This window comes from Lepeophtheirus salmonis, chromosome 8 (assembly GCF_016086655.4).
Source record: "Lepeophtheirus salmonis chromosome 8, UVic_Lsal_1.4, whole genome shotgun sequence".
Classification (NCBI taxonomy): domain Eukaryota; kingdom Metazoa; phylum Arthropoda; class Copepoda; order Siphonostomatoida; family Caligidae; genus Lepeophtheirus; species Lepeophtheirus salmonis.
In genome coordinates, this window is record NC_052138.2 from 27,408,327 (window position 1) to 27,436,144 (window position 27,818).

The 27,818-nt window shown below is 33.3% G+C and overlaps 1 protein-coding gene across 2 annotated transcripts; it reads left to right on the top strand.

The window, feature by feature from the left end:
- The first annotated feature begins 1,180 nt into the window (after positions 1–1,180).
- Positions 1,181–27,378, top strand: LOC121122657 (uncharacterized). 2 transcript variants are annotated; one of them, XM_040717686.2, is made up of 7 exons: positions 1,181–1,353; positions 21,143–21,634; positions 21,693–22,569; positions 22,629–22,792; positions 22,853–23,100; positions 26,871–27,066; positions 27,119–27,378. In XM_040717686.2, the coding sequence occupies exons 2-7, from the start codon at positions 21,271–21,273 to the stop codon at positions 27,265–27,267; spliced, it is 1,998 nt and encodes a 665-aa protein (XP_040573620.1). In that variant the 5' UTR covers positions 1,181–1,353; positions 21,143–21,270; the 3' UTR covers positions 27,268–27,378. The 2 variants fall into 2 exon arrangements, with proteins under 2 accessions (XP_040573620.1, XP_071746434.1); XM_071890333.1 differs by lacking the exon at positions 1,181–1,353 and adding an exon at positions 20,911–21,086.
- The last annotated feature ends 440 nt before the right edge of the window (positions 27,379–27,818 follow it).

The following is a 27,818-nucleotide window of genomic DNA, read 5'->3' on the forward strand; positions in this document are numbered from 1 at the left end:
AACAATGTAGCATGAGCGTTGTTTACTGATTTTAGTTCGTCAACAAAACCACAAAGTGTGGTGCTCTCTTGCGGCAAAATAATACAACTCCCTGAATCATAATATTATTTAATAAATAAGTTAATCTTACCCACGCTATATTTTATACTAGTTTCTAGTATCATATGGCCAGACCATTACTTGTTTGGATTAAATAATAAAGGGAATATTTATTATATATAAATTGTAATGTAAGGTATTATGAGGACATTTATTTAACAAACTCATCTGAAAGTATTGTTTGGCGCAACTTTTATTCAACATATGAGCTCTCAGCTTTAATAACTTCCTCAATACGACCCATAAATCCCGTGCAGGGCTTGACTATGTTGTCATACTCGAGCTTGGTTCAATGGAGCCTGGAAACCTCTAGATACAGGACACTCCTGTGAGAAGTACTTAGCACACACCCTCTCCTCCAGACGTGCTAAGAAAGGGTAGTCCAAGAGGTTCACGTCTGAAGATGAGGGAGGCTACATGCTGAAGTCTCAAAATTACGAAAAGTTGTATCTGGATGCCTGGGTCTTAAGTTAAAACAAAGTTTCCCCTAGCTTTTTTCTAGACAAGGTTGCCCTTTTTTTATCCAGAAGGTCGATGCATTGAGCCGCTCATTCCTCTCCACAAAAATTGGCAGGCAGACTTCGGCTGTACAGGCCAAAACGGCCAAGACTATGGTAGCGGTCAATAAGTCACTGACACGATAAACCGTATTACAGATGCATCCAAGCTCCTTGGATATACCCGTGGGGGACATATCACGTGAGAGAAGCTTCAAAATTTCAATATTTTGTTGATCTATTTTACTCGTCCTCATTTGCTTTGTTTTTAATTGAGTCGAAACTTTATATACGGAATTTGGAGTCACAAAACCTCCTTTTCACCGAGTTTGAAGACAATCGACAATAAATTTCCGATTTATTGAATTTTAAATCATGTGCACCGCTATATAAGATCAATCCTGTACTTTTCTCAAAATATGTTACCTTCAGCTATAATCCAAATCCTGTTTTGAATCCTTTTAACCTTTGCCCCCCCCCCTCACACTAACGACAAAGTAAATTAAATACTTTGTTAGTTGATAGCAACATGATTATATAATATAATTAACGAATGTTTATGTTGCATGGCAGGCCGCAACCAAGATATAAAATACGTTTATACGGAATGTTTGTTAACCAACAAACAATCTAGAGAATCTTGTTGTTGTTACTTTATCTTCATCATTTGACTATGAATTGTGGATGACGTGTGTTGTACATATGTATTTATCTAGTGATTAATTAATGATTGTTTTACATAATATTTAAGGATTTGGTAAGTCCATAATCGTATTTATTTTATTGTTTTATGATTGTATATGTCATAAATCATGTGGACATTTGTACAAATGTCTGTATATTGTACATACCAATATTTTTGATACACACATGAGAGCACCTTCCTATTGCGTCGTCCCCGTAAAACTGTTTATCATAGAATTAAATTTTTTGGTGAATATATAAGGTTTTTTTCTTCTTCAATATGCTATAAAAATGTAATTGCCAAAACCTATCATGGAGAGACTGGGGGGGTTGAGAATTCAGATAAGGTTACAAATACCGGCTTGACACAAAGTTCCGGAACATTTTTTAAAAATAATGTAACATTGCCCATAGTACTTGAATATGCATATTTGTCGAAAAACATTTTAAACAAACTTATTGATTAACATATCATCGTCTCCCACTGTATCATCCCCTATGCACTTGCATCAGTGCAATGAAGGCTATGGAGAGACCGTGGGCATCTCCATTTTGACTCCTTAGATTATCAAGAAATCCATTATATTCCCATAGAGTCGAGAATAATGAAAACTTCTTCAGCAACAATATGGCTGACTTTATGGCCTGTTTCCATGTAGCCCGCCTCCAGCCCTGATCTCAGCCTTTTGTACATTGCAGTTTAGAGCGTCTTAGACACAAATGTACGCCACAGCTATCATACAAATTTATATTCGCTCCGAGCTGCCTCATGACAGCATGGTACTCCATGAACATGGTATTCATTGTCAAGAGCTACTAATCCATTCGCCAGCGTGTTGAGGTTGTTATTTCTTGTAAAAACAAAAAAAAATCACAAAGTGATTTGGTAAAATATCTTTTTATGTGAAACCGAACGCAAAGCTTCTATGAATGTAAATCAAAAAGTGAAAATATGGTGCGTTTTCCTCAGAAAACGTTGCCGTGTGAAAGGGCCCTAAATACTTCAACTATCCCTGTCTCCCCTACATGTATGAGGTTTGGTGATATATATAATATATGCAATAATTCATTCCCATTTTTATGATATTATTATTATTATTATTATCGACACCCTCCCGAAAAAGCAATTCTTTTTATAAAAATAGAGATTCTGTATAAATTATTCCATCTCCCATCTCTTCCATCCCTAGAAATGACATTACTACAACGAAAAGGCGGGGAATGAATCCTTTAGATAGAGGAGGGGGGGGGGTAATGATATATATACATAGAGGTAGGTAGGTATATTACCTTGAAGATAGGTACAATAGATATATAATAATCAATCACAGAAAGAAAGGTCCAATTTGTGTACTAAACACTCTCAACATAATATTAAAGGATATAAAATATTCAGCATACGAATTTGATTGATTTCTGTGATTTATTTTTCCATGTTTGCCTGGTCATATTGTGTATTTATGCTAGAAATATACACATGTACATATTATGTACGTACGTTTAAGGCATACAATTTAGGGGGGAAGTTGAAACACGGGACAATTGATACAAACTGTTTTTGAGAGTTAAAAATAGTTTTTATCTAAACAATATTTTTATAATAATGCAGACCGTTTTTTTCTTGTTTTTTTTCTCTACCGGGTGGTCTATTCAAATCTGAGCACTTACTAATCCAATAAAAAATGATGGTTGAGTGATTGAAATTAATTCATATTCCGATAGTTTAAAGCATAAGCAATTAGATATAAAACAAAACACACCTGAGCTCTTTAGCGTACGTACAAGTCGAGAAAATGACACTTGAACATGATCGACCAAATTCCATTTGCACACTCCATGGTGCTAAAAAACCCTTCGACGGAAGTCTCCAAGCAGTTGGGAGTCTCCAGGACCACCGTCTACGCCATCAGCAAGTCCTAAGCGATGGAAAGGAAGAATGTATCTATAAAAAAGACCAAACTGGACCCGAAGGAGTTAAAAAAACAGACCAGGCCTATCCCCTTAAGTCCATGTGAGCCCATGCAAGATACCTCGGGATTTACATCAGATTGTCTAGAAAGCTATCAAAAAGGGGGTGGAAAGAGCCTGGTGAGGTTGGAGAGACCACTTTTGACACCAGCAATTAAAGAAACACATCTCCTTCGTTGCAAAACTCTTCTTCCCTTCTGGCACAAACACTTTTGGCCCTCCTATAGCCCTGTTGCCTGATGCACTGGGACGCCATTACAGAGGACTACATTTGCAGTGGATTACAGGCCTTCTTCTGCAGCTTGGAACCCATCATTGTTGCTAAGGGTGGCTACATTAATGATTAAGAAAGCTCAGACACACATCTATTTATAGTATTAATTTTGTTAAAATTATATTGTTAATTAGTAAAGTACGAGAATATCTTGTTAAAGGTTGAGATTCAAAGTGTTCAGATTTCCATGGACTCCTCGGTAACTGATATCATTAGAATGATTGATTATTAGCAGTAGTGCCCGGCATTGCTCGGAATAATTAGTCATCAGTTACATGACAATAGTCTATTAGTATTTATACTACTGTTTGTCCAATACCCTACTATATTGTTTATATAATATAAATATTCTACAACATATCTGATTAGAGTATACTTGTTAGTGCAAGTAACTTTAGAAGTCACTGAAAGATTGTCACAGTGGTTTCTTCACTCGATCTCCCAACCTCTCCTACTTCAAAAGAAGGAAAAAATATCCTCTAAATCAATTGTTAGTTAGTCAGCCCTTCTGTTAAACTGTTAAACTATTCTTCATTTGTTGCAAAACCAATAGCTTAATCAACTTCGACCAATCAATATTGAGAACACTCATAATAGACAAGTGTACAACTAGAACATCGACCACTAACAAAATGAATATGACAACAATACCTCATTAACTTAAATAATTACTCTGTATTTTGTTGGCAGCTGCCAAATCTTCGGCTTCTTTTCCCCCCTATCAGTGTTCTGAACATTGATTAGTTGAATTTAATATAACTCTTGTTAAACAAGGCAAAATTTCCATTAATTATTGAAGAACTACATAGATTTAGTATCTGACCTTGCCTGGAGCAATTAGACTTCTGCTCAAAAACACATTTTACTTTAATAATATCGAAATTTACATGCCCAGAAGTTCTCTGTGTTACTCTCTTTTTTTTCATGAGCACACTCACACGTAACCCCTCCATAATTATATTTTTTGTTTTGTCCTCAAAAATTAAAGAATAATAAAAATAAGAGTTTAAGATTTTTTTTTCAAATATGTTGGGATGACAGATGAGTAGAGATGGGGTTTGTGTAATCCCATCCCATTTTATATTTTATTCAATATTTAATAATAACCACACTGCACCAGTAAATATACTAGAAGTACTTACTACGTTATATACTGGTGCAGTGGTTATTATTAAATATTGAAGTAAAATAAAAATGTAATATTTATGTTCATGTTTTGTCTATGGTAAGCGTGTTTGCACAATGTCTGCGGTAACTCTGATATATTCATGGATCCATATAACAAAAGCTATGACCTTAATTTTGATTAATTATTAATGATATTTGTTCATTAGTCCTTTATCGAAGAAAAATAAAAAAAATATAATCTTTGCCTAAGGATATGTTGTCATTATAGCCATCTATAGTAATGGAAATCATGTGTATTTTTTAGATGGTAAGCTTTTTTGTAATTCGTATTCTGACTAATGAATTTTCTTTAAAAGAAAAACAACCAAAAATCAACATGGTAATCTTTTGAAGAATGCTTTGTCATGACTTTTCATTAGATAAATTAGCTGTGACAATGGAAGAAGGAGAGAAGGAAATAAAAAGGATACTGACTAAAGAACAGTAAAACCTCAATACTACTCTCTGAGTCCAACAAGGACTTGCAATTTTAACTCCGTAACAAATCAGGAAGTTTACTCTCCGTCTTTTACGAGCACATACACAAATGTTCAATCCGGCTTTGTATATATTTTGATGTGTAGAAAAGATTGTTCACTCCTTCCGAATTAAATAATAATGATAGCACCTTTGAAGAAAAAATGACTCTTCAAAGAAAGGTTATAATCAGTGATAATTATAATAGTTATAATCCCTTGCATTCTTTAGCTTGCCTTTTTTTGGAGTAGGAATCCTGAAGAGTGAACTTCCTTATCCGCTACATAAACCATAGCATTGATATATACGAAACCACATTGAACATTTTCATGTGCTCAAAGAAGACGGGTAGCCCTACTGAGGGTTTGGTCGACCGAAATGATAACTCATGTCATTGCTATTCTCCTCCAAAATATTCTTGAAAATGTCAGGCTAACCATATTATACTGTAATCGAAAGCTAAAGGACACCTGCTACAAATGGGTTAGAAGAACTGAGAAATTACTACAATGACATAACATAACTTCAAAAGGCCAATTCTCGACCATTTGTCATATTTTTATGATTTTTTTCTATTAGATTTTATTGTTAAACATGTACCAATATAAAAAGATCGGGGCTGTGAAATTTATAAATCATAGTTTTCATGGAAAATATTTAGCTTCAATATCAAGCCTACCACAGACATATTTTTAGGGTATATAGGTATACTTTGGACTATTTGAATATAATAAATGAGTGTGTGTTTTTTTTTTTTTTACAACAATGTGCCTTATAAACTTATTCTATGTGATTGTAGTAATTTCTACGTTTTTTATACCCCATTTGAAGCGGGTGCAATTGAGCCTTTGCTAAAAGATTTCTAGTATTATATAGGGGTAACCATGTTGATTTTTGGTGTATTTAATAACATGCTCAAAATAATACGGATTAGCATCAGTGGCTATCATCTATAGCTAATAAAGAATATTTTGTCTTTTCGTCGATACCTGCTCAATCCGGGCAATGCAAAAATTGCAGTCCTCTCTACTTGCACTTAGCTTGCAATAAGGCATCGAATTGTAAACTAGGTTAGAATGTGATGAGTGGGGATGTCAAAATATTGGAACAAATGTATCTACACGGTTCCTATCAAAGGGAAAAAATATATACATACATACAAACTTATGAAGAGGATTTAGACAAAATATGTACAGAGTAGTCGACTTCAAGATCTTACATAGTACACGAATAAAAAAATAAACTTTTTAGATAAAATTAAGAACCATCAGATTAGAATGGATCTTCATGTAGTAATACACATTTTTTGTATGTATATGAAAATATACTTTTAATTAAGGAGCTAGGCGCAAATGCATTGATTCTCTCCGAAAAGCAACATAAATTTATGGACTTTTACAAAGTGCGTTAGGTAATTTTTCTTTGATATTTATATATATATATTCTGAAACACGGCATAGCTTCACTAACACAAAATGTTCAGAGATTTAAATAATATGATATTAAATGTCAGGGGCCTGGTTTTCAGAACTTTTTCGAAATTGTTCTTCAAAAATCCCCAACTATTCACAAAAAGTTATAAATTTAGAGATAAAAAAATTTCAAAATCCTCAGATATTCACAAAAAAAGAAGTTTTTTTCGAAAAAATTTGAAAAATTCAATTTTTTTGGAAAAAAATTTGACAAATGAAATTTTTTCAAAAATTAAGTAATTATTAATAAATCTTGGAGAGAAAAAAATTCAAAAATCGATAAGTATTTAAAAAAATTGAATTTTTTGAGCCAAAAAAATTGAACTTTTGTTTATTTTTGAATGTGTGTGCTTTTAATATAGGTGTGAGGCGGGCTACCCTCCCCTCCAGCCCACCCCCTGTTGACACTCCTGAATGTTAAATATGTACATTTATGTTAAACCCCAAAAAATCAATGTGGTCACCTTGACAATTTGGAGAATGTTTGGGAGGAGAGCAGCTTAGCTGTCATGACAGTTATTTATATAAGCTACAAGCAGCTATTATATAAAGGAAATTAACACAAATCCCTACCCGTATCCAGCAATGATATTGACTGAAATTACAACAATCCCGATACTCAATTTTACTCCGAGTCCAACAAGGACGGACACTTATAACTAAGCATGTAAAACTGTCAAAATCCGTATCAGCATACATTTAAAAAATTGTAATAGTTGGAAACTGCATGATATTAGTGATAATATTTTGTATTTTCTCTATTTTGAAAATTCAAACCTAGGTTAAAGCGAGGAAAGAACACTTTACCATAGTTATTAAAGTGGTCTCTGTTAGCAGATATGTCGTTTATCAAAGTTGCAAACATTTCCTATTCTTTTTGATTTACAATATATTTTCAGTTCATATGATATAAGTTAGCTGTACAAAATATGACTTTTTGTTTGTAAAAATAAAATAAACCCTAAAATAACGCAGCCACTCTGACAATTTGAAAAGTGTATTGGAGGAGTGTAATTATGAGATGAAGTAAATATACACAGATCCCTCCCCGTCTTTTGCAATGATATATTGGGAAATTAGGACCATGTCGATCCTCAATTCTACTCTAAGACAAATAAGGACCTACATTAATAACTCAGGGACAAATCCTCGGAATTACACTTAGTCTTTCACGCACTAGTAATGAGGAGAACTTTAGTAAATAAAAAATTGTGAACAAGTTGCAATTATAAAAAGAGGGGAATCTTCAATTTTCATATTTTTATGAAACTTCTGTAGATGTTTCTGTATCTTTTCTCCAAATTTTTGTTCCAAATATTGATTAGGGGTCTCTAAAGGGGGTAAACTGGAGGGGCTATAACCCTCCCCAAACTAAGACATTTTTCCTATTTACTAGAAAATTTAATGTTTGAAAACTTTATATAAAAATTTAATATTTGAAAACTTTTTATAAAAAAGTTTAATTAAAAAAAAAATTTTTTTTAACGAATTTAATTGTTTGTGAATAGCTGTAGATTTTAATTTATTTTTCCAAAAAAAATTTACATTTGAAATTTCATCTTTGAATTTTTTTTTCAAAAAATTTAATTTTTTGTCAATAACTGTAGATTTTTGAAAATTTTTTCCAAAGCATTTAATATTTTTTTCCACAACTTTTAATATTTTTTCCCAAAACTTTTAATATTTTTTTCAAAACATTTTATATTTGAAATTTTTTTCCAAAAAATTTAATTTTTCGTAAACAATTTTGAATTTTTTTCCAACAAAATTAAGTATTAAAAGTATTTTTAATTTTTGAAATTTATTTTCAATAAATTGTTTTTGTCAATAGATATGGATTTTGAAATTTTTTTTAATAAATTGTTTTTGTGAATGAATATGGATTTAGGAATTTTTTTCCAAAAAATTTAATTCTTCAAAAAAAATTTTTAAAAATATTTTTTTTTTTTTTTTTTTAATATCCCCCCCCCAAACAAAAAAAAAAAATGTATACATATAATTCTGTGGACGCCCCTTGTGATTATTTGTATTAGAATGACTCATTTTAAAGCTATAAACAATTCCCGATAATTATTTACTAGAAGTTCCGTATTTGGGAAGAATTGGCCAACCATCAACTGTTTTTGTCCTGTTTTATCTTTCTTTGTAGAAGCAATTTTACGGTATAAAATAAAGGTAATAATCTTACATTCGTCTCAGGGAGGAATGCCTAACTAAATACAATCCACTGAGAAGGGAATTTTGTTTGGGATCAGACGGAAAATGAGTGCTCAATAAGCAAAAAAGTAACAGGCTTTTTATTTTCTGGAATGATATTTTATTGAGACCGAAAATCTTCAGTGTGAACCAGGTTGTAGACTGCCGAAATGAAATATTCATTGTAGGATTATCCAAAAACTTGAAAAGGACCTTCAATACAAAGCATCCCGCAACTCAGATCATGTGTTTTATGAGAAGAATATGGATTCATATTTCTTCAAGTACAAGGAATAAGTTGATACCGAGGTTCAACATAATGTTTTGAGTTAGACTCTCTTGGTCACGAGACTTGGAAATAAAGTATATTCGTCCACACCCCAAGATTCTTAGAGACAGGGAATATCTAAGACACTGTTTCCGTGAAAAAGAAAAAAAAAAGGAAAAACACTCCCAATTTTGTTTCGTACTAAACAAGGTAATAGAAATACAAGGTTATACTTTAACACATGTACGACTGATGTGTGACTTCTATCACGCTTTTTAATATTGACATCATAGACAATGAGTGGTTGCGTGTTTTGTCAAAATCTGTTTTTCTTGCCCAGCAGTCGGTACGTTATATTAAATTGAAAATTCTAGCAAAAGTGACGTCATAGGCTATGAGTGGTTGTGTTTTTTTTAAAATTGATTTAATCTGTCTGTCTTGCCAAGTAGTCTGTACGATACATCAAATTGAAAATTCTAGCAAGCCCGATTACATGATGATTTAACCTTGTATTTTTATGAAACTTGGTACTAAGTATATATCTTACAAATATAAGATAAGGCACACCCTATATGAGTGTCCAATGGTGATATACTATCGGACACTTACCGGTCTTAACACTTTTAACATTTTTTTTAGTAAAATAGTTTTTTTTTTTTAAATACTACTATTTCAGTGTATATTATGCTCTTCTTTTAAAGCTATAATAACTTTGAGAAAAAAACTTTCTTCCACACACTGTATGTGTTTAATTTCCTGTTATGTACAGGGTATGTCCCATATCGTTTCGACACTTTTATCATCTAAACAAAAAAGTTATTAACTTTTTATATTAATTTTACATAAATTTATATTAAAAATAAGTAAAGCTACAACTTTACCGGGTGGTCCATTGAAATCGGAACACTTATTAATTCAATAATAAATGAAGGTTGAGTGAATAGAACAACCTTGAGCTATCTAGCTTATGCACAAATCGAGAAAATGATACTTGAACGTAATCGACAAAATTCGATCCATGTACTTCAAGCAGTTGGACGTCTCCAGGACCACTGTCTACGCTGTCAGCAAGTCCGAAACTTTGGAGAGGAGGAAGGGCTCTTTCAAAAATGCCAAAATTGGATCCGGAGGAGTTAAAGGAAATAGCCCAGAAAAATCTGCTCATATCCATGAGTGCACCTTAGACCTGTTCAAATTTTAACTTTTTTTCCATACCTTATAATATTTATGTTTTTTCCGATCTACAAGGTCTATAGAAACTAATTATACCAGTCAGATTTTAGATTTGGAACCGCAGCTATGCCTACTGCATGGGTATTGAAAATTTATTGTTGCTGGCTCTAAAAAAAGGCAAAAAATAAACATGATTTTTTGTATTCTTTTGACTATAACTTCGTAATGCCTTATCGTATAGTATTGATATGGGTATCAAATCAAAGCCAATAAACTGTGCTTTAATTTGTATAAAATGCTATTAACCCTTTATTATACCCCACAAATAAACTTTTAACACAGGTATTAAGAAATACTTGTTTGTTATATTTTTTCCCTGTCGTTTTTCTGTTTTTCTCGCTGTACTCGTCTCAGGTGCTCCACAGTACGAGGAAGGGAAATTACTCGGTGTTCCTTTCATAACAAGTTCCACCGAACTTCAACAATGCAAGGCTACATTGAACCTATTGGAAACATGGAACCTGAAAAATAACATTCTTGGTCTAGGATTTGACACAACATAGAGCAATAGTGACATGAATAACGGTGCAGCAAAACTGATTGAAGACAAACTTGCGCAAAAAGTTTTTTACTTCGCTTGTAGACATCAAATATCAAAGATGAAAATTGGAGGAGCATGGGAGGCTATTTTGACAAGAGTCAGGGTCCGGACAGTACAATGTTTGGTAAATTAAAAGAACTTTGGTCCATGTTAGATAAGAGAAATCCAAGAATTTTAGCCAATGTTGGAAAAGATTTGGACTCCATCATGAAAATCAGTTAATGCCATAAACAATTTTCTAGAGAAGACATCTCCAAAGGCAGACTTCAGAGAAGTAGCAGAGCTGTGACAAGAATATATATGCTATTAAAATGTTAACGTTTTCAAATGGACTAAAATAGGACAAGTATACCATCATTGAACTAGAAAGAATAAATAAATCCCTGGTTTTATTTTATACAAAGCACTGGATAACATAAAAATCTGACGCCAATGGTCCTATCCAAGATTTGCAATTGATTAAAAACATGCTTCATTATCAACATATTGATAAGGAACTCTGAAGAAAATGAGAAATTATGGTTGGTATCTGACCCAGGAATTAGTACTATTCACGTTATTCAGTTCATATGAAAACGCCTATAAAACAAAACCTGGTAATCAAGCTATTAAAAGCCGAAAAGCCAGAGTGTTATAAAAAAGGCAAGCCTGTTTTTCGAGTCATCCCTCATTATACATCTCTCACAGACTTCCATAGCCCATGGTCCAAAATCCAAATGACTGGCATATTCAGTTTCGACAAACCTTGGAGAACAGGAAAAAGACAAATATTAAAAGATTTAAAAAAACAAGTTATTTTTTTTTTTAGGTCTAGTGCCCATGCAAGAAATATCGGGGTTACACACCAGAATGTTCACAGAGCTATTTAAAATTGGGTGAAAAGAGCCTCCTTGTGAGGGTAGAGAGGCCACATTTGTCAGGATTAGTTTCGTTTTCTTGTATTTTACATACCGGGAGGACATTTTTATGCACCACTGTACAAACATATGTATATCTTTGTTGTTCTTTGACATCAAATATTGATTGATGTAAATTATTTATACTCTTCCATCTTTAAAACTAATATTATTTTTTTGTCAATAAATGGTAGATTAAAGAAATAAAAAGGTGTCCAAGCAATTTTGAAACACACTGTATTAAAAAAATATAACAAACTAATAACTTAATTTTCTCTATTTTTCCTAATTTTTTATGCATACAGTTTCATACACATTTGCAAAGCCCCAATAGTCTATCAAAAACCTATAATCTCATGCATAGTCCGATCCATTCATTAAAAATCTATTGATCATTATTCCTATGACTTGTCAGAGCATCTGTAAACTAAGAAAGGAATGGTATTATCCATCAATTAGTCCAATTCGGGAGTAAAAAAATATATCATTCCTCATGGGGAAAAATCTTTTTTTTGAGCTTCAAAGAAAAAGTTTCTTCTATTAGCGTTAAATAAATGAATGAATGGAAAACTATACATTTATAATATCAGTTGATATAGAAATACCACAAGGAAGTACTTTTTACTTCATACTTTTTCTGTTAAACTTCTTTTTTAGCATTTTGCAGAAATACTCTGTTTTGTTCGGATTTTGATGAGGTTTTGCAGGTACATTGTGTAACTTTGCTCACACCTAATATTTTCTCTTTCTATAACAAAATGGAGACAGCGACAGCAGATAGTTCAAATTCCAATATCGCAACCTCTTAACAAACAAAAATATATTTAAGGAATATATTATTGAAGCTATATGAAAAGTAAATGGAAGGTCTCATTATGTAGAGGAGATTGTGATTATGTCTCTTATGAACTATTCCAGGGGGGACTTTCGGAATCAATCCGTGGACTATACTGGTCTAGGAGTAGTACCTCATTCAATTACTCTTCTTATTCAGCCTTATTCTATTTTTCATACAAGATAGTATTACATAATATAGTAGTTTGTATTTTAATACCTTGGTCTCTATTCATTCGCACGTACGGTCATACAATGGCGCAGTCGGTCTGTAACAAACTTTATCCGTATAAACGAATACCCCTGAAAATACCTTGGAATTCAGCCTCATAGGTTCATTTCAATATCAAGGACTCATCGTCATAGACGATTAAAAGCGCTTAAGTCTATAGTGGATTTTTTCTTCTCTTTCAAGACACCTAATATTTTATTATTTATTTGTACACTCTATTATAAGTTATCTACATAAAAGGATCAAGAAATTCATAGGGAAAGAGACGATTCTGGAAAATTGGAAGCTCTTCTTCAAATGTGGAAAAAATCTAATAAAAAAACAAAAAAAAACCCATTTATTAGATTGAAATAATCCATAAAAAAATCAAGTTTGTGAAATTCATAAATCACAGTTTTTATGAAATTATTTAGTTATAATATTAAAACTATCATATGCCTCTTTTTCAGGTATAATTATTCAATCGACTATCTGAATCTAATAAATACGTGTTTTTTTTTTTATTTATAGGAATGAGACAAATAGCCTTTTCAACTTCTGTTATGACATTGTAGTAATTTCTCAGTTCTTCTACCCCATTTGTAGAGGGCGCTTGAGCCTTCGCTTACGGGTTTCTAGTATTATATGTTGTGATGTAAATCCCTTGAATTTTTTAGCCGTCACATTTTTTTCTTTTTGGTTTGGTAATCTAAAGAATGAATTTTCTATTCCTTAGCAGTACCCATTTATTTAAGTACTGTAATTATATTCAAACCCAGGGGCTTCCGCAGGGGTAAGGGGGGGGGGTATGTAGAAAATTAAAACAATAATTTTATATTTCACTAAATTTGCAATGGAAGTAGTTAGTAGCTTTTTTTGGAATTGTAAACATGAACACAATTCTACCAAGATTTTTTGCGAATTTCCAAGAAAAAAAGTTATGGCAAATAGTGTCATCTATAAAATAGCCCTGATAACTGATTCGTTTTTGCAATTGTTGCAAAAGTTAAATTGGAAATCCATTTTATTTGCACCCGAAAAAAACAAAAGTGCAAGTTTCCCTATTTTTTTTTTGCCCTTATTTTTTTTTGATTATGAATAAATTTAGAAAACGACATTTTTCTTATAGTTGTTTTTTGAGACGCGAGTCACTTTATTGATTTATAGCTTAAGCCTCTATTTGTCTCCATAAGCTCCAAAATACAATTTATGCATTTTGGATATAGAATAAGCCCTCCTTATATACCCCACCTCAAAAATCGGGACTCTCGTCTTAGCTTGACCAGGTTTAAAAGAGGGGCCCATGTAAAGTTTCAGCCTCCTATGTCCAATGGTGTGGCACTCATAAAGGACAAATACAAACACCTTTATATATATTGTTGTATCAGTCCTTATTCAAGACCAAAGACTACAGTTCAATTGAGTCCTAAAAACTTATAAATTTTGGTCCTTGATGACGTTACTCAACTTCATTTCTTTTTTATTCAGTTTTAGTACTCATTGTCTTAAGGACTAGTCCCGATGACTCATAGGAAGCGTCATAGGATTGGACTGGACCGAATAAAAAAAGACTGAAACCAAAGGAATTATATTCACACATGTATATAAAAAACTTACTCCTATTTTCGTGTAAATTTTTTTTATCCTGACCAAAAAAAATTCTATTAAAAAGCCAAAATTCCTATAGCCCTCCAGCCCACTTCCTAAGGACGCCCCTGCAGTTTGGGGAGATACAATGGTGTAGTGTTTTTAATACTTTTTCGCAAGATGTCGCTGTTCATTTGACGTCAATCAGTTTTTATTTATTTATTGCCGTCGACTGCGATATAATAAAGAGTGATGATTGATGCACGTTTCCCCTGGGGAAAGAAAAAATTATTTGATTTTTCCTTTTTTTGAATATCCCATCAAAGAGGAGTTTTTACTTATACATTTATAATTTAGTCATTGTTGTTATAATAATTAATAGTATTATCTTAAATGTATCATTTAAGATACAATGTTCAATTATTGGCAGAGGTGGGAACATGGACTTGACTTGGATTCCATAGCTAAGTCTTGTCGAGCTAAGCTAAGCCCATCTTTTGGACCTCAAATGAGGATCTTCTATAAAGGATCAGATACCATCAATGTTATGATGTTACTCAAATTATAACAAAAAACTTCCTCTTGTGGATAAAAAAGTTTCTGTGTACCCAGAAATTTTACAACTATAAATTATATGGGTCCTAGTTTTGCTACTTGGTTTAAAGCTTTAGAACTCAGTAATACTAAAAAAGAATAATAGTTATGAATCCTCTAAATCCTTAATCCTATGGGTTAAAAACAATTAAGAATATTACGATTGAAAACGACTCTAAAATTCTAAGTTCTCTATTTATAAAGTCATGGAGGCCAGACGTTAATATTATAACTGAGCCTGTTGTTTGGTTGAAACATGTTTTTGCTATCACTGTGTCTGCTTTTAGGTGGACCAGAGTAGTTGGGAGTATGTTCACAAGCCCATATTCCTCCTTGTCACAGGTTCAACTATGGCACATTGATAAAAAGAATGGAAGAAAGATTTGATATACTCCATGCAGAATGAACCATAAGTTATCAACGGCATTTTCCTTAGATTTGTATGTGAAGATTGTAGACGTGACAAAGCGATATCTCAACCATTTATACCCAAAGTTGGTGAACGGGTTTCTCAAGAATGATTTACATTCTCATTTTTCAATGTTGGAACTGGTGCAGCTTCCGCATTCGTTTGGAGCCTAAGAGATCAGGAGGGGTTTGACTCTGGTTCTTCTTGATTTATCTTCTGATCAATTGTACTAGAGAGCCTCTAGTGCAAAAAATTGTTTACATTTGAGAGCCATAAAAACAATATAATGAGACGAGACACAGATATGAAATAACTAACAAACAAGAGTGGTGCTTTTTTCATCCCTAATTGATCAAAAAAGTACAAATCTAACCATTTGACAGGGATTTTCAAAACATATTACTTTGATTATATTCAAAAATCAGTCTTGACTATTTGCATCAAGTAGTATTCAATTAAGATTTTAAGCTTTTTTTATCCATAAGCCCATTTGATGAAGTTTAATCAAGATTTATTGCAAATAAATCTTGAAACGCTTTTTTATACAGTGGGTTACCTAATTTTTTTAGGATTTCTTCACTCTTACAAGTATCTACCCTGTTGTTGGGGCATTTTATAACCTGAATCCAAGGATCAATGTCCACACTTTCTAAAGGTAATACAAAATGAATCTCTTTGTATGACGCAGTAGTAATTTCTACTAAATAACTCATTAAATCAAAGGAATTTTAATTTGAAAAGACATAAAATGCTCTGCCTGTAAAAATAACGAATATTATAATGGGACAACACCTTGGGATCAAATATCAAAATGAGGTCATGTTATGTATATTATATCTAACATGTATTGTCTTTGTGGGAGTTCCATATTTAGGAGGGGAAAATGTGTCCCTTTTATGTTAGTTTTAGAGCTTTGAATGTACCTAAATATTATGTTAATATATAATCAATAGTGCCCGTCAACACCAAAGCAAGCTAAAATAATTTTTCTTAAAAATGAATTTGGATAATTGATGTTAAGTATTCTTAAATTGCAGTTCAAGGCTCTATGTAGTTTTTGCTCTAACGGCGTCCCGTTCTTAATTTTAACATTATAAACTTTAATGGTGTATTACTCACCCTATTTTCTGTAAAAATAGTAACTAAAATGCCGGACATAAATAGTTGATGGTGACTGGAAGATTCGCCTTGTGAACTTTCGCTCTCATATATATTATTTTAGCATAAATTTAACTTCGCACTTATTTTTCACTTGAAGCCCTTTGTAGTTCTTTTTTTTTTAAGTAGACAATTTTGCTAAATGAATTAAACAGTGCCTGATCAAAATCAATCATTAAGGATTACAGTTCCAGAGCTCCATTTAGTTCCTTCAACGCTAGAAAAAAGCAGTGGTATGTTTCCTGCAATTTAGATGAAAGTAACACTAAAAGACGAGGTATGCATCTTTGTCTAATAACGGCACTTATTGTAAAATGCTGATAATATATGTTTGGGCAGCATTTGAAAGTTACGTCGCAAGCCAAATGCAAGAAGGTTGAAAATCCCACTTTCTACTCCAAAAATTAATAAAGAATCCTTATCGAATTTCCCACTGTCCAATACCAAGAAGTTCTATCCATTGGCTAGCCATGTATATTTGAGAATTAATGCAAAAATGCATTATAAATGACTTCAAGTGGAAGGCACCTTCAATTAAAATGTGAGAAGATATATATTTGAAATAATAGGTATTTGTATACATGAGGGTAAAGTTCTGTGGGGCAAAACATTTGCCCTATAATTGTCGTACTAGAAGACACATTTTCAATGCCCTGGCCTGAGGGAAGGAGGTTGTTGTCCATTATTTTCTTTAATTGCAGTGAAGCACTCAAAAAACTGAATGTTTCCTTCTCAATTTTTGACGGTGGGGATGTTCTTGGTTTTTCATTCTCCAAACATTATAGACCGTTCTTTTCCTTATCAATGGATAAACTTATACAATAAGCAAGGGATCATTGTGTGGATATTACACTGGAATTGGTTTAAAATCACATAATTTACTTAACTTTATAAGCATTAAATCTCTAGGAATCATGCAAAAATAATATTTATCCGAACGAATTAAACCCGTACAATTTAGTCCTTCACTTAAGTCCTAAAACTGATAAAGTTTGGTTACTCAGCTTTATCTCTTCATTTTTAATCAGTTCGAGTACTCACTATGTGAAGGGCTGGTCACAGGGACTAATAGGATCGGTTCTAAGACTGGACTGGACAGAATAAACAAGGCCTGGCACAACACTGCTTTGCTTTGCTCAATAGCTACCCTATTGAGCAAAAAGACAAAATATTTTTTCTTTTCTAAAAATGAAAAATTAAGGATCATCAAATTTTTCTTAGTTTTCCCTCTTGTTTTGTTACACAGTCCTCTTTTATAAAAACAATTTTAAACATTCTTTATAGGTTAAAGCAATGTCTATCAATATTATATAATAATACAAAATAACTAAAAAGTTATTATTACTATCTATATTCACTAAGTAAAGTCTGCCCTCCCATTCTTGTGTAGAGGAAGGAGGGGCTCAATGGGTACCTTGGGGAAGAAAAAAGTTCGGGGACAACTTTTTTCCACTAAAGACGGAGCGCTGTGTTATCGCTCCACTAAGATCCAGGACTACCTGAGAGACAACTTTCTCGACTTTTGGGATTTCAACATGTGACCACCCTCCTCTCCAGACGCCTTGGACTACTCTATCTAGGTGAGTCTGGAGGAGAGAGTGTGTGCTAATCATCACAGGAGTGTGCAGTCTCTAGAAGCTTCCATCAAGAAGGAGTGGACCAAGCTCGAGTCAAACTACATAGTCAAGCCCTGTATTGAGGCAATTATTAGAGCTGATATCTCACATATTGAATAAAAGTTGTGCCAATCACTATTTTACGTTGATTTTTTAAATATATATCTTCTGCACTCCTCTATCAAGTGAATACTTACCTAAATATAATGTAAAGTGCAACAACAGACAATAATTACATTTGATAATCATAATGACAATACTGTTTGTTTGTTTGCTTGATTTATGACTTTATTTTGGGTCCCCAGAAAATATCAAAATTGTAATTAGATAATTGCAAATAACAAAAATGTACCTATAAGCATTAAGGTGAGTTGAGGGTGTGAGTTTCAGGGGTACCTAAATAGATATATACTTTTAAAATACAATTTAGCTGTACAAAAGACGTTAGAGTGGGTCGTTTTGAGGGGTTTGATCAGCTTTTCGAATTTTTAAATCGGGAAACGTTGTGTATTGCCATAATTATATGATCCCAAGGAATTGAGGTTTCCTAATACCTTTTTATTTTATTTATAAGGAGTAGTATTAATTAGGTATTGATGATAGTTTTAACAATTATTATGGTAGAAAAAATGGAAATATTATTGTTTCGCTCTGTTGTATTGGTCTCAAAATACTGCAGTCCTATGAGGCCGGCTCTAATAAAATTTGTCAGTTCTAGAAGAGGTATTTCAGGTATTCAGTTTAAAGTAAGAGATGTGTGGCTAGAACTAATTATTATACGTTCTAGCTTTCATTTATTATTCTCTATGTTTTACATCATTCAATCCTATCTATGAATGAAGAATAGCTATCTTCAGCTAAATGATACAAGTTGATTGACTTAGTATATTTATTAAGCAACATAGTTAATCAGAATTAAAATAGTGCATCTGGTCAGTTCTATATGTTTACTTTTTTCAAGGAATGACACACGAATAAAGTTTCAACTGAATGAAAGAACTTCCAAAGTACGTTCAATCGTCCTCAAATTTGACATGGAGTATTCTTTCATGGATTTACAAATTTCTCTATACCTATTTCTCAAACTCTGACTTTCAACTCACTCTATTGTAGATTGGAAAAACATGGATACATTTATCCCATATTTGTGTTTATACAAATGTAATAACTAATAAAAAAGGTTACACCCATGTGAGGCTCCGATTCTCCACATATTTTAAAAGACAACAACAATTGTATACATTGTATCATTATTTCTAACTTCAAGGTACTTATAATTAATTTATTACTCCATGGTTTGAAGCTCCTTAGAGTAAATAGGTACATGTGGGGTTCGTTCCTTTAGATATATATGTATTTGCTATAATTATGTAATTATCCAACTACGTAGAGAATAGTTGAATAAACAGGTTGCCAAGATATTAAATTCAATAGTCATATGTGTTCTGAATGTTAAATAGAATATATGTATAGGGCCCGGAATGAGAGAGGCAGAGATAAGGGAGTTTGCCCTTCCAATCAGGGCTGATTCTATGACATTTTCTTTGAGGAGTTGTGAATGTTTTTTTTTTTTCAAATCTTCCGACTGATACTCTTCGATTTGTATACATCAACTCCTTATTCGTAAGAGAGTTCATGGAATTTATAGTCGTCTTTTTTCAGCTATGGGGGAGGTCATACATTTTGTATGACTCAATTATAAAATATTGTTCATATAAATTTTGTTTATCTAAATTATTTATTTGTTAAGCTGTAAGTTGTACCAAATGAATGATATCAAAACAAAAATACATATTTTAAAACTTGAGAGCCGTTGAACGACTTTTAAATATTTTGCCAAAAAATTAAAGTTAACCAATGATATTTATAGACTAAAATAAACATTCTAATGCCCTAAAGACCCATATTTAAGAGCTTAAAAAAATAAGCTCCATCTAATGTACTGCTTTCTGGCCCTTTTAGAGCTTCTAATGGAGCTCGTAAAAATCAAATTCATAAATAATTATCTTCATAATGTGTAAATAAAAAAGTATTTGTAAGATTCTCCTGTACAATATCATTCTGATCTGTTGTGCATTGTTATTTGTAGCTATACAGGGTTTGCCAGCAACTGTGGACTGATAATTAATGTTAATTTTTTGATTAATATAGCAGGGTTTATTGATTATTTTTTGACTTTCTGGTGCATAAAAAAACTATAATAAACATTTCTTCATCTCGTATTCTTGAGTGAGCCAGAAGGCAAATGGCAGTGCATCATATATTTTCTTGATGCTTAAGTTGAGGTGGCGAGGATTATTGAAATTTTGAAGTGATCCAAGAGACTAGTTGTCAAGGTGTCCAAGATGAAGAATAATAGAGAAGACCTCTCTAGGAAAGCAGAAAGTGAATGAAACAATTTAAAGAGGGATACAGGGTTCCTGTTCAGCTTCGAGAAAAGATCAAGAAGGGCCACACCAAATCGATGAATCGCCACCCCAACGACTTCTCCGTGGCTTCTAGGACCATCAGGAAGGCCGTGCAGAGCTAGTTGGGATTTTCCTAATACACAAGGGCATCATGCCATATTCTGACAGAGGTAGTATAGGCCAAGAGGCTCAAAAGTCTACTTTTCGTTGTCCAACCGTGTACATACAATTCAAATGGTTTCTACTGTCGTAAACGTTTTTTCACAAATTACTATATTTATCAAAAAATTATCATTATTTAAGCATGAGATATGACTTACTGTTAGAAGGGCCTCTTTTCATATTAATAACTATTTATATCTCTACATACCACCTGTAACATTTCTTGAAAAAGAATAATTTCGCGTTTTGATATTTTTATTATTTTTCTTCTGTGTAACTATGAACAACTTATTGTTGGAGGCATAGAACTTCATTATCTACGAATAATAATCTATGTACCCGTAACTACATATGTATACCCATATGATAATAATTATTATCTATTTTACAGGTATGAGAGGCCCATTTTATCAGTTTATCTTCAAATAAATCTTCAAAGGTTATACATACAGGCATACAAAACCTAGTAGTCGGTTTCAAAGTCCCTCCTCAAAAGCTTGTCTTTGACATCCTCAGAATATGAAGTTATTCTGCCTTTTTGTCTCCTTTTCCCTTCTCATTGGTGAAGGATGGTCTGTCCCAGAGTGTCCAGACTTTTCATCAAGTGTGTGTCGACTAGATTTGGATAATGTTCTAAGCATTCGCAACTATGAGGACTCAGATGCTGGAAATGCGGATAACCGATGCCAATTTGATTGTCGACAAGAGCCAGGATGTAGGAACTTTACGTTCTTTTCTCCAACGGTTCCAGGTTTGAGGAGCACTTGTCTTTTATTCAAGTCCTGTAAGACATCTTCTTTCTGTGCTTCATGTGTGAGTGGTCCACCTGAGCCACCTCTTGACACATGTGGAGTTAAAATACTATTGAATTCTATTCTTTTGGGTGAGTTTTGAAAATATATGAGGCATATAATTTAATAAAGTAATAAATATTTTGTTAGACCTCTCCCACGAAGAATACAATCCAGGAGCCATTCGCAAAGTAGCAGAACTTGCAAGACAGCCAAAACAACTGGAAGATAATAGTGAAATTGAATCCTCTGGAGATGGAGAAGTGTTGACTGAGGGTTCAGGTGAGGAGAACAGCAATGGATCCGGCAGCAATGAGGAAGATATGTCTGCAAATGAGGCTGAAAGTGGAGATATTGAAAACATGGTCGACAAAGAAGATGGTGAAAACTTTTCTGGAAAAGAGCTTGATGAAGATATGTCTGCCAAAGAGGATGAGAAAGTTATGGCTGACAAAGAAGAAGAGGAAGTTATGGCCGACAAAGAAGGCGAGGAAGATATGGACGATAAAGAAGATGATGAAAATGAAGATGTTCCTGAGATTGAGGGTATCGATGACGGACTTTTGAATGGAGAGAAGGAGAGTGATTCTGACAATGATTCAAATGAAAGAGAGGACTTTGATTCTAGCGGAGACGACAATGATGAAGATTCAGATGAAAATGAAGACTCAGACAATGACGAATATGAAGAAACGTTTGGAGAAGAGGATTATGCAGAAGAGGAAGATCAAGACAATGATAAGGGCAATTCAGAGAACGATGATCAAGGGAAAAAGAAACGAAAACCTTCATTTTTTCATTGTTTGATGGGTGGTTATGGGCCCTTGGGACCCATCCCCTCTGTGGACCATTTACCCAATAGTTTAATTCCTGTATTACCCAGAGTTCCACCTTTGCCTCCAGCATTTCCACTCGGAACGGATGGTATGTTTGGAACTATGAACAAAGGGAATCTTCTTGCTTGTAGCCCTGGTGCACCCATTACTCCAGCAGTGTTACAACCTTTAATTGGAGGATCCCCCTTTGGGTAAGAACTAGACTATGTAGTATAGATAATTACTTATTTATTGACACCCATGTTGACAGGGAGGGATTCCTTCCATTGGGCATTCCTCCGAGTCCAAGATTCCTAGCACCTGGACAATGCTACACTAATAGAAATGATGGCTGGTTTCCCTTAGGAGGCCCAATGAACTCTATTCGTCTTGGCTCCTCCATTTCGAAAATGGGCAATTTCTTGATTACTTCAGGTATTGATTTTTATTTGGCCCATGGGGGTAATCTTGTAACAATTTTTTTCCTGTAAAAAGGGGGTAGAGGTCGAGATAATGATCCTCAGGATGACGTGGAAGTTTTAAACTTGAATAAACCCGAGCGATGGAGAAAACTCTCCAAAATCAGGATGATGAAGCCCACATATGATCACTGTACCGTAGCTCTGAATAAAACCGCTGTTCTTGTTACTGGTGGAGCAGGCCAAGGAAATTCTGCAAGTATTATGGATATGAAGAACAAGAAAGTTAAAGAAACGGAGCCCATGAAGGAGCCTCGTTCTCAGGTAAGGCCACTCCCATATATAAGCAAAGAATGATTATGTAAGCATTAATATTATATACCTAATATTGTTGTTTACCTACCATGTACCATACAAATAAATTTGATACATTTATAAGGTAAATTTGTGTAAGTTTTAAATAGAATGCAGTCATACTCTCAACCATATGTTATATTAATTTCGCCCATTTTATTTTTCATATAATCAAAATAAAATGTAAGATATACAAAATTCAACAAAAAGCTATCATGCGTGTCGACTGTACAGTGTACAATACAGCGGTTTGTTTTTAAATTTTTTTTGAACTTTAATTATGGCTAGTTCAAGAAAGTTGTGGTATGCTAAGGAAATAACCTATGCAAAATTTCATTGTCCTACAATGTCATTTTTAGGTAGCAGATCTAGTTCCAATTTTGAAAGGAGACAAAAATTATTATAACCTATAAATAATATTGTTAAAGTTTGTTTCTAAGGCTACCCCAAACAAAAAGAGAAAATGGTATAATAAAAATTTGATCTTTCCTTTCTGAAAATGTAAAAATATGGATGTCCGTTAAACACAAATCATTAAATTTTCTTGACTTTTTTTATGTTCCATAGGACAAAATTTAGAATAAAACTATTTTACATTTTTATATGTAAAAAAATGTCTATCAAAATTATTTTATACAAAATAACTAAACAATTCCTTTTGGTATCTATATTCTCAAAGTAAAGAGTTTTTGCCTTTTTTCATAATTTGATTGAGATGTCCAATCTTCAAAATGTACAATTTTGCATTAATAATTTTCATACCATCTGAATAATTTTCTGACATAGCCGTAAACGAAACGCGAAAAAAGTTGAAAATCAACCCCTCGACTATACTTGTATAGACAATTTATTTCTATAATTTCCTAACCTCATCATCTCTTCCTTTTATAATGAAGAGGTTTTGTGACTTAAGATGTGTCTTGTTTCTTGGAGTGAAAATTTACTGATAAATTAAATTTTGGAAGCAGGAAAATTACTAACGTGCATTTTCTCTGCCCCAAACAAGAAATATTTACAATCATGGAACTTACATTGAAAGGGATAATTGGTGAAGTTTGAAAATTATAATTTGGAAATTTCTTAGAAATAAATTGTCTATAAACCAATGTTACATATGATAGCCCGTCTATACTTTAAATAATATTCAGTGTTTAAACTACATTTTAAATCAAAATATCTTCAAAATAAAAAGTTGTACTATTTTCATAGTACAAGGAATACTTTATCATACTTGATTATATCTCGTAACTTCTCATGCGAAAAGAAACAAAAAAAATACACGAAATGAGTTAGTATTTGACTAATTCTAGCCAAGTATGGAATTATTATCCAATAATGTTTTGGAGTTGCTCAATGTTCGTGCTGCAAAATGTAATTTATCATGACATTTTTATTCCTATAAGAAAAACACGTTTTAAAGCACAAAGTCTCTTCATTCTGATAGGGAGAGTTGTTGATGGTTTAAAGATTATGTACACACATGATAGAGACAATAACCCACCTTTTGTGAGATAATGGCCTGCTATACATGGAACATGCACCCATTTTTTCATCATTTTTCTGTCCAACTACTGGCGATTTTTCCCCATTTTTTTTCATTACTAGAATAGTTTTGAAATGAAAGAGATAATTCTAATACAACAATCCTGTAACAAATTTGTTTAGGAGTTAAAATCACTTTTTTTATCTTTTATTATTCTTGTTTCAACTCTCTAAGACATCTGTTACACGATTCCTTATTTCATTTTATTGTTATTAAAAAATCGCCCTTACTTTGACTAACTATGGATTACTGATGCATTTAAAACGTTGCATCAAGCAATTTTTTCAAGAATCACTACCGTAAGGGTCATTTTGTCATACAATATTGACCCGTCAATGAAGTCATACCCTCTACAACAAAGTCTTCCTTTACTGAGTGGAAACCAAACATGCAGTAGCATAACTAAATGATAAAAAATGGTATTTTTATGGAATCAAGACACGACAACTCAATCCCAATTTAATATATGCAGGCTTGTAAGCGTTCTGTTCATTTTTTTTTTTCATTTGGCGTTCCAATCATAAGGTAGTACTATATACATTGTGGGATAGCAATTTCCACTTCCATTTTGATAGTGTCAGAGAGACCTCTTTGGAGAACCAGGTTTCATGATTTTTTAAGAAAATAGTCTGTTGAATATTTGCGTTCAAATGAAGTACAACTGACTAAAATCTGAATATTCATTGTTGAGACGGAGGTCAAAAGACAAAGTATAGCCGATTTGATGTGTGTCCAGCACAAACAACAAGACAAGAAAAACTGGACCGTGTACTATTCAAGAAACTCCAAGAACAACTGCTACCTCGCCTATGCGTTAAAGGAGGTTCTGCCGGGAGTCAGGCTAAGTTCCCAGCCTCCATGATTATTCCGGGAGTCGTGGCATTAGATGGGAAGATGATCCCCATATTGGTTCTCGAAAGCCCTGAAAATCGAAGTCAATGAGAACCAGGACGTTTTTAAAGAGGTGGTCTTCCCAGGGTGAATTCCAACTACCCAGAGAGAAACGATGTGTCCAAGCAGGACTCCACCCCGAGGCACAAGGCCAGGACCTCGAGGAGATTTTTCCAATTTCTGATAACACGTTCAACATGAATCCTATCGACTATGGTATCTAGGGCTATGTTGAAAGTATGGCATGTGCCGCCCCTATCCCAGGGTTCACACACTAAAGACCTCATACTGAGAGGCTGTGGGCGGCCATGCCCGAGGGCCACGTCATGAAGTTGTGTGAAGCCTTCACTCCTAAGTTCAAGGCCATGGTGGAAGCATAGGGCAGCCATTTAGAGAAATGGCTTTGTGATTATTGTTCTTTTGAATAATATCTAGCCCACTTGTTCAGCATTATGTTGATCTGGATATGGTAGATTTTTCGAATCCTAAGCCAAAAGGTCCCGTTTTGTTGTCACACTCTGTATATAAACGAGAACCAAAAAAAAGAAACACTATGTAAATATCAGAAGGTACTTAGTTATCTTAGCCACATCTCACCTCGAAAGAGCCTCAACTCTCTTTGATAGGACCGAAAAAATCATATTTCTCTATTCTAAAGTTATTCAGCTCTCTTCGATGAAAATTACTTCCAGTTTCATTGCTAATATAAACACTAATTAGTGCAAAACTATGCTGCGGCCCTCACAACACGCGAGAACATAATTTATTATTTTTTGTGGCCCATTTGCTTACATTCACGGCCAAATGATGTTCCATAAGAACCTTCAAAAAGTGCCCCTCACCCCCCTGTACTACTGCCACAAAATAAGTCTCCCAAGCGTTCGTCTTGGCTTGGCTTTATCAGCCCTATAAAGTATAGAAAAACATACCTATATAAACACAATTTGATTACTTGAATTTTTTTGTAAGTGCTATTGGAACGGAACTCTAAAATCTCATTTTTGGCATACAGCATTCAAAAACAAACAAACGATCAATTTCGCTAGGTGTAACGTTCATTAAACTCACGCTAAAAAAAGGAAATACTACGGACGGCCAAATTAATCCAATTTTTTGTTTTTTTATTTTATTAGTCGAAAAAGTACCGACAGTTGTCGAAACATTAATACCAATTTTGGTACCCGAACCACTAAACAATATTGACATTATGACAACAATAATACAAAACTAATTAAAACTTTCAAACTCCGCCTATATTCACAACTTAAAAGATTGTTAAACAAACTTTATCTTTCCCCCTGTATAGCATTCTTGTATGAAGGCCAAAATCAATGGTCGAATGGGAGTGATTGTGGCTGGAGGAATGAATGATGTCGATCCAGCAATGCGATCTGTTGAATTCTTCGATCCTCGAAGGGAGAAATGGTTCCGACTAGGAAATCTCCGTGTGGGTAGAAGGTTCCCCGGTATTATGGCCAGGCGAAATCGGTTAACTATAGCAGGTAATATCTTTAGAAAATTGAAAAACAAATAACTGTTTTCGACTCTTTGCAGGAGGTGAAACAGTTGATCCATTCGGTCAAAATATCATTTTAGATGACATGGAAAGAATGCGTGGCCGCAGATGGTCACCCACTCGAGGACGTCTTCCTCAAAGACGGAGCAGATTTGCCTCTGTTAGAGTACCCTTAAACTTTTTTTAAGTAATGGCAATTTGTATCTGAACATATTGAAATTAATATCTAATACATTTTTTATCATGAAATGTTATAAATATGTAGTTTTGGTAATATTAAAATAATCTTAAACAAAAATCAAGAATGGGAGACGATTCCAATTTATTTTTTATTTCATATTTACATACAGAGTTTACGGATATTAGTGGTATCCAGAAAAACGTTGGTAGCAAGTTTTTTTTTTTTTTTTTTTTTAAATTAGGACATTTAATTTTCTAACATATAATTTTAATATAATTTTCTGTATCATATAAAAAATTAATCCAAAATGGCATCTTCCAGCCTGCAGTGTTCTCTTCACACGGCGGCACTGACAATGTCATGACAGATTTGGTACTATGCTTTTACCAGCTAAGCTTTCAGTCTTTCAATTATTTACAAAGCATTGCACATGCCTTTGCCTGAAGAATTGACCACAAAGAAGAGACTAAAAGACTTAAATCAGTGGCCATTCTACCTTTTGACATAAAATTTGGAAAATTCGGTATGACCAATCCTGGGTGATTTGAACAGTGTCT

What these genes read in the sequence shown, in the direction of transcription:
- LOC121122657 (XM_040717686.2), top strand. Translation starts at nt 21,271, where the DNA reads ATGAAGTTATTCTGCCTTTTTGTCTCCTTTTCCCTTCTCATTGGTGAA. An exon ending in ATTGGAGGATCCCCCTTTGG is followed by an intron (nt 22,570 to 22,628) that starts GTAAGAACTAGA and finishes CCATGTTGACAG; the next exon opens with GGAGGGATTCCTTCCATTGG. An exon ending in TGAAGGAGCCTCGTTCTCAG is followed by an intron (nt 23,101 to 26,870) that starts GTAAGGCCACTC and finishes CCCCCTGTATAG; the next exon opens with CATTCTTGTATGAAGGCCAA.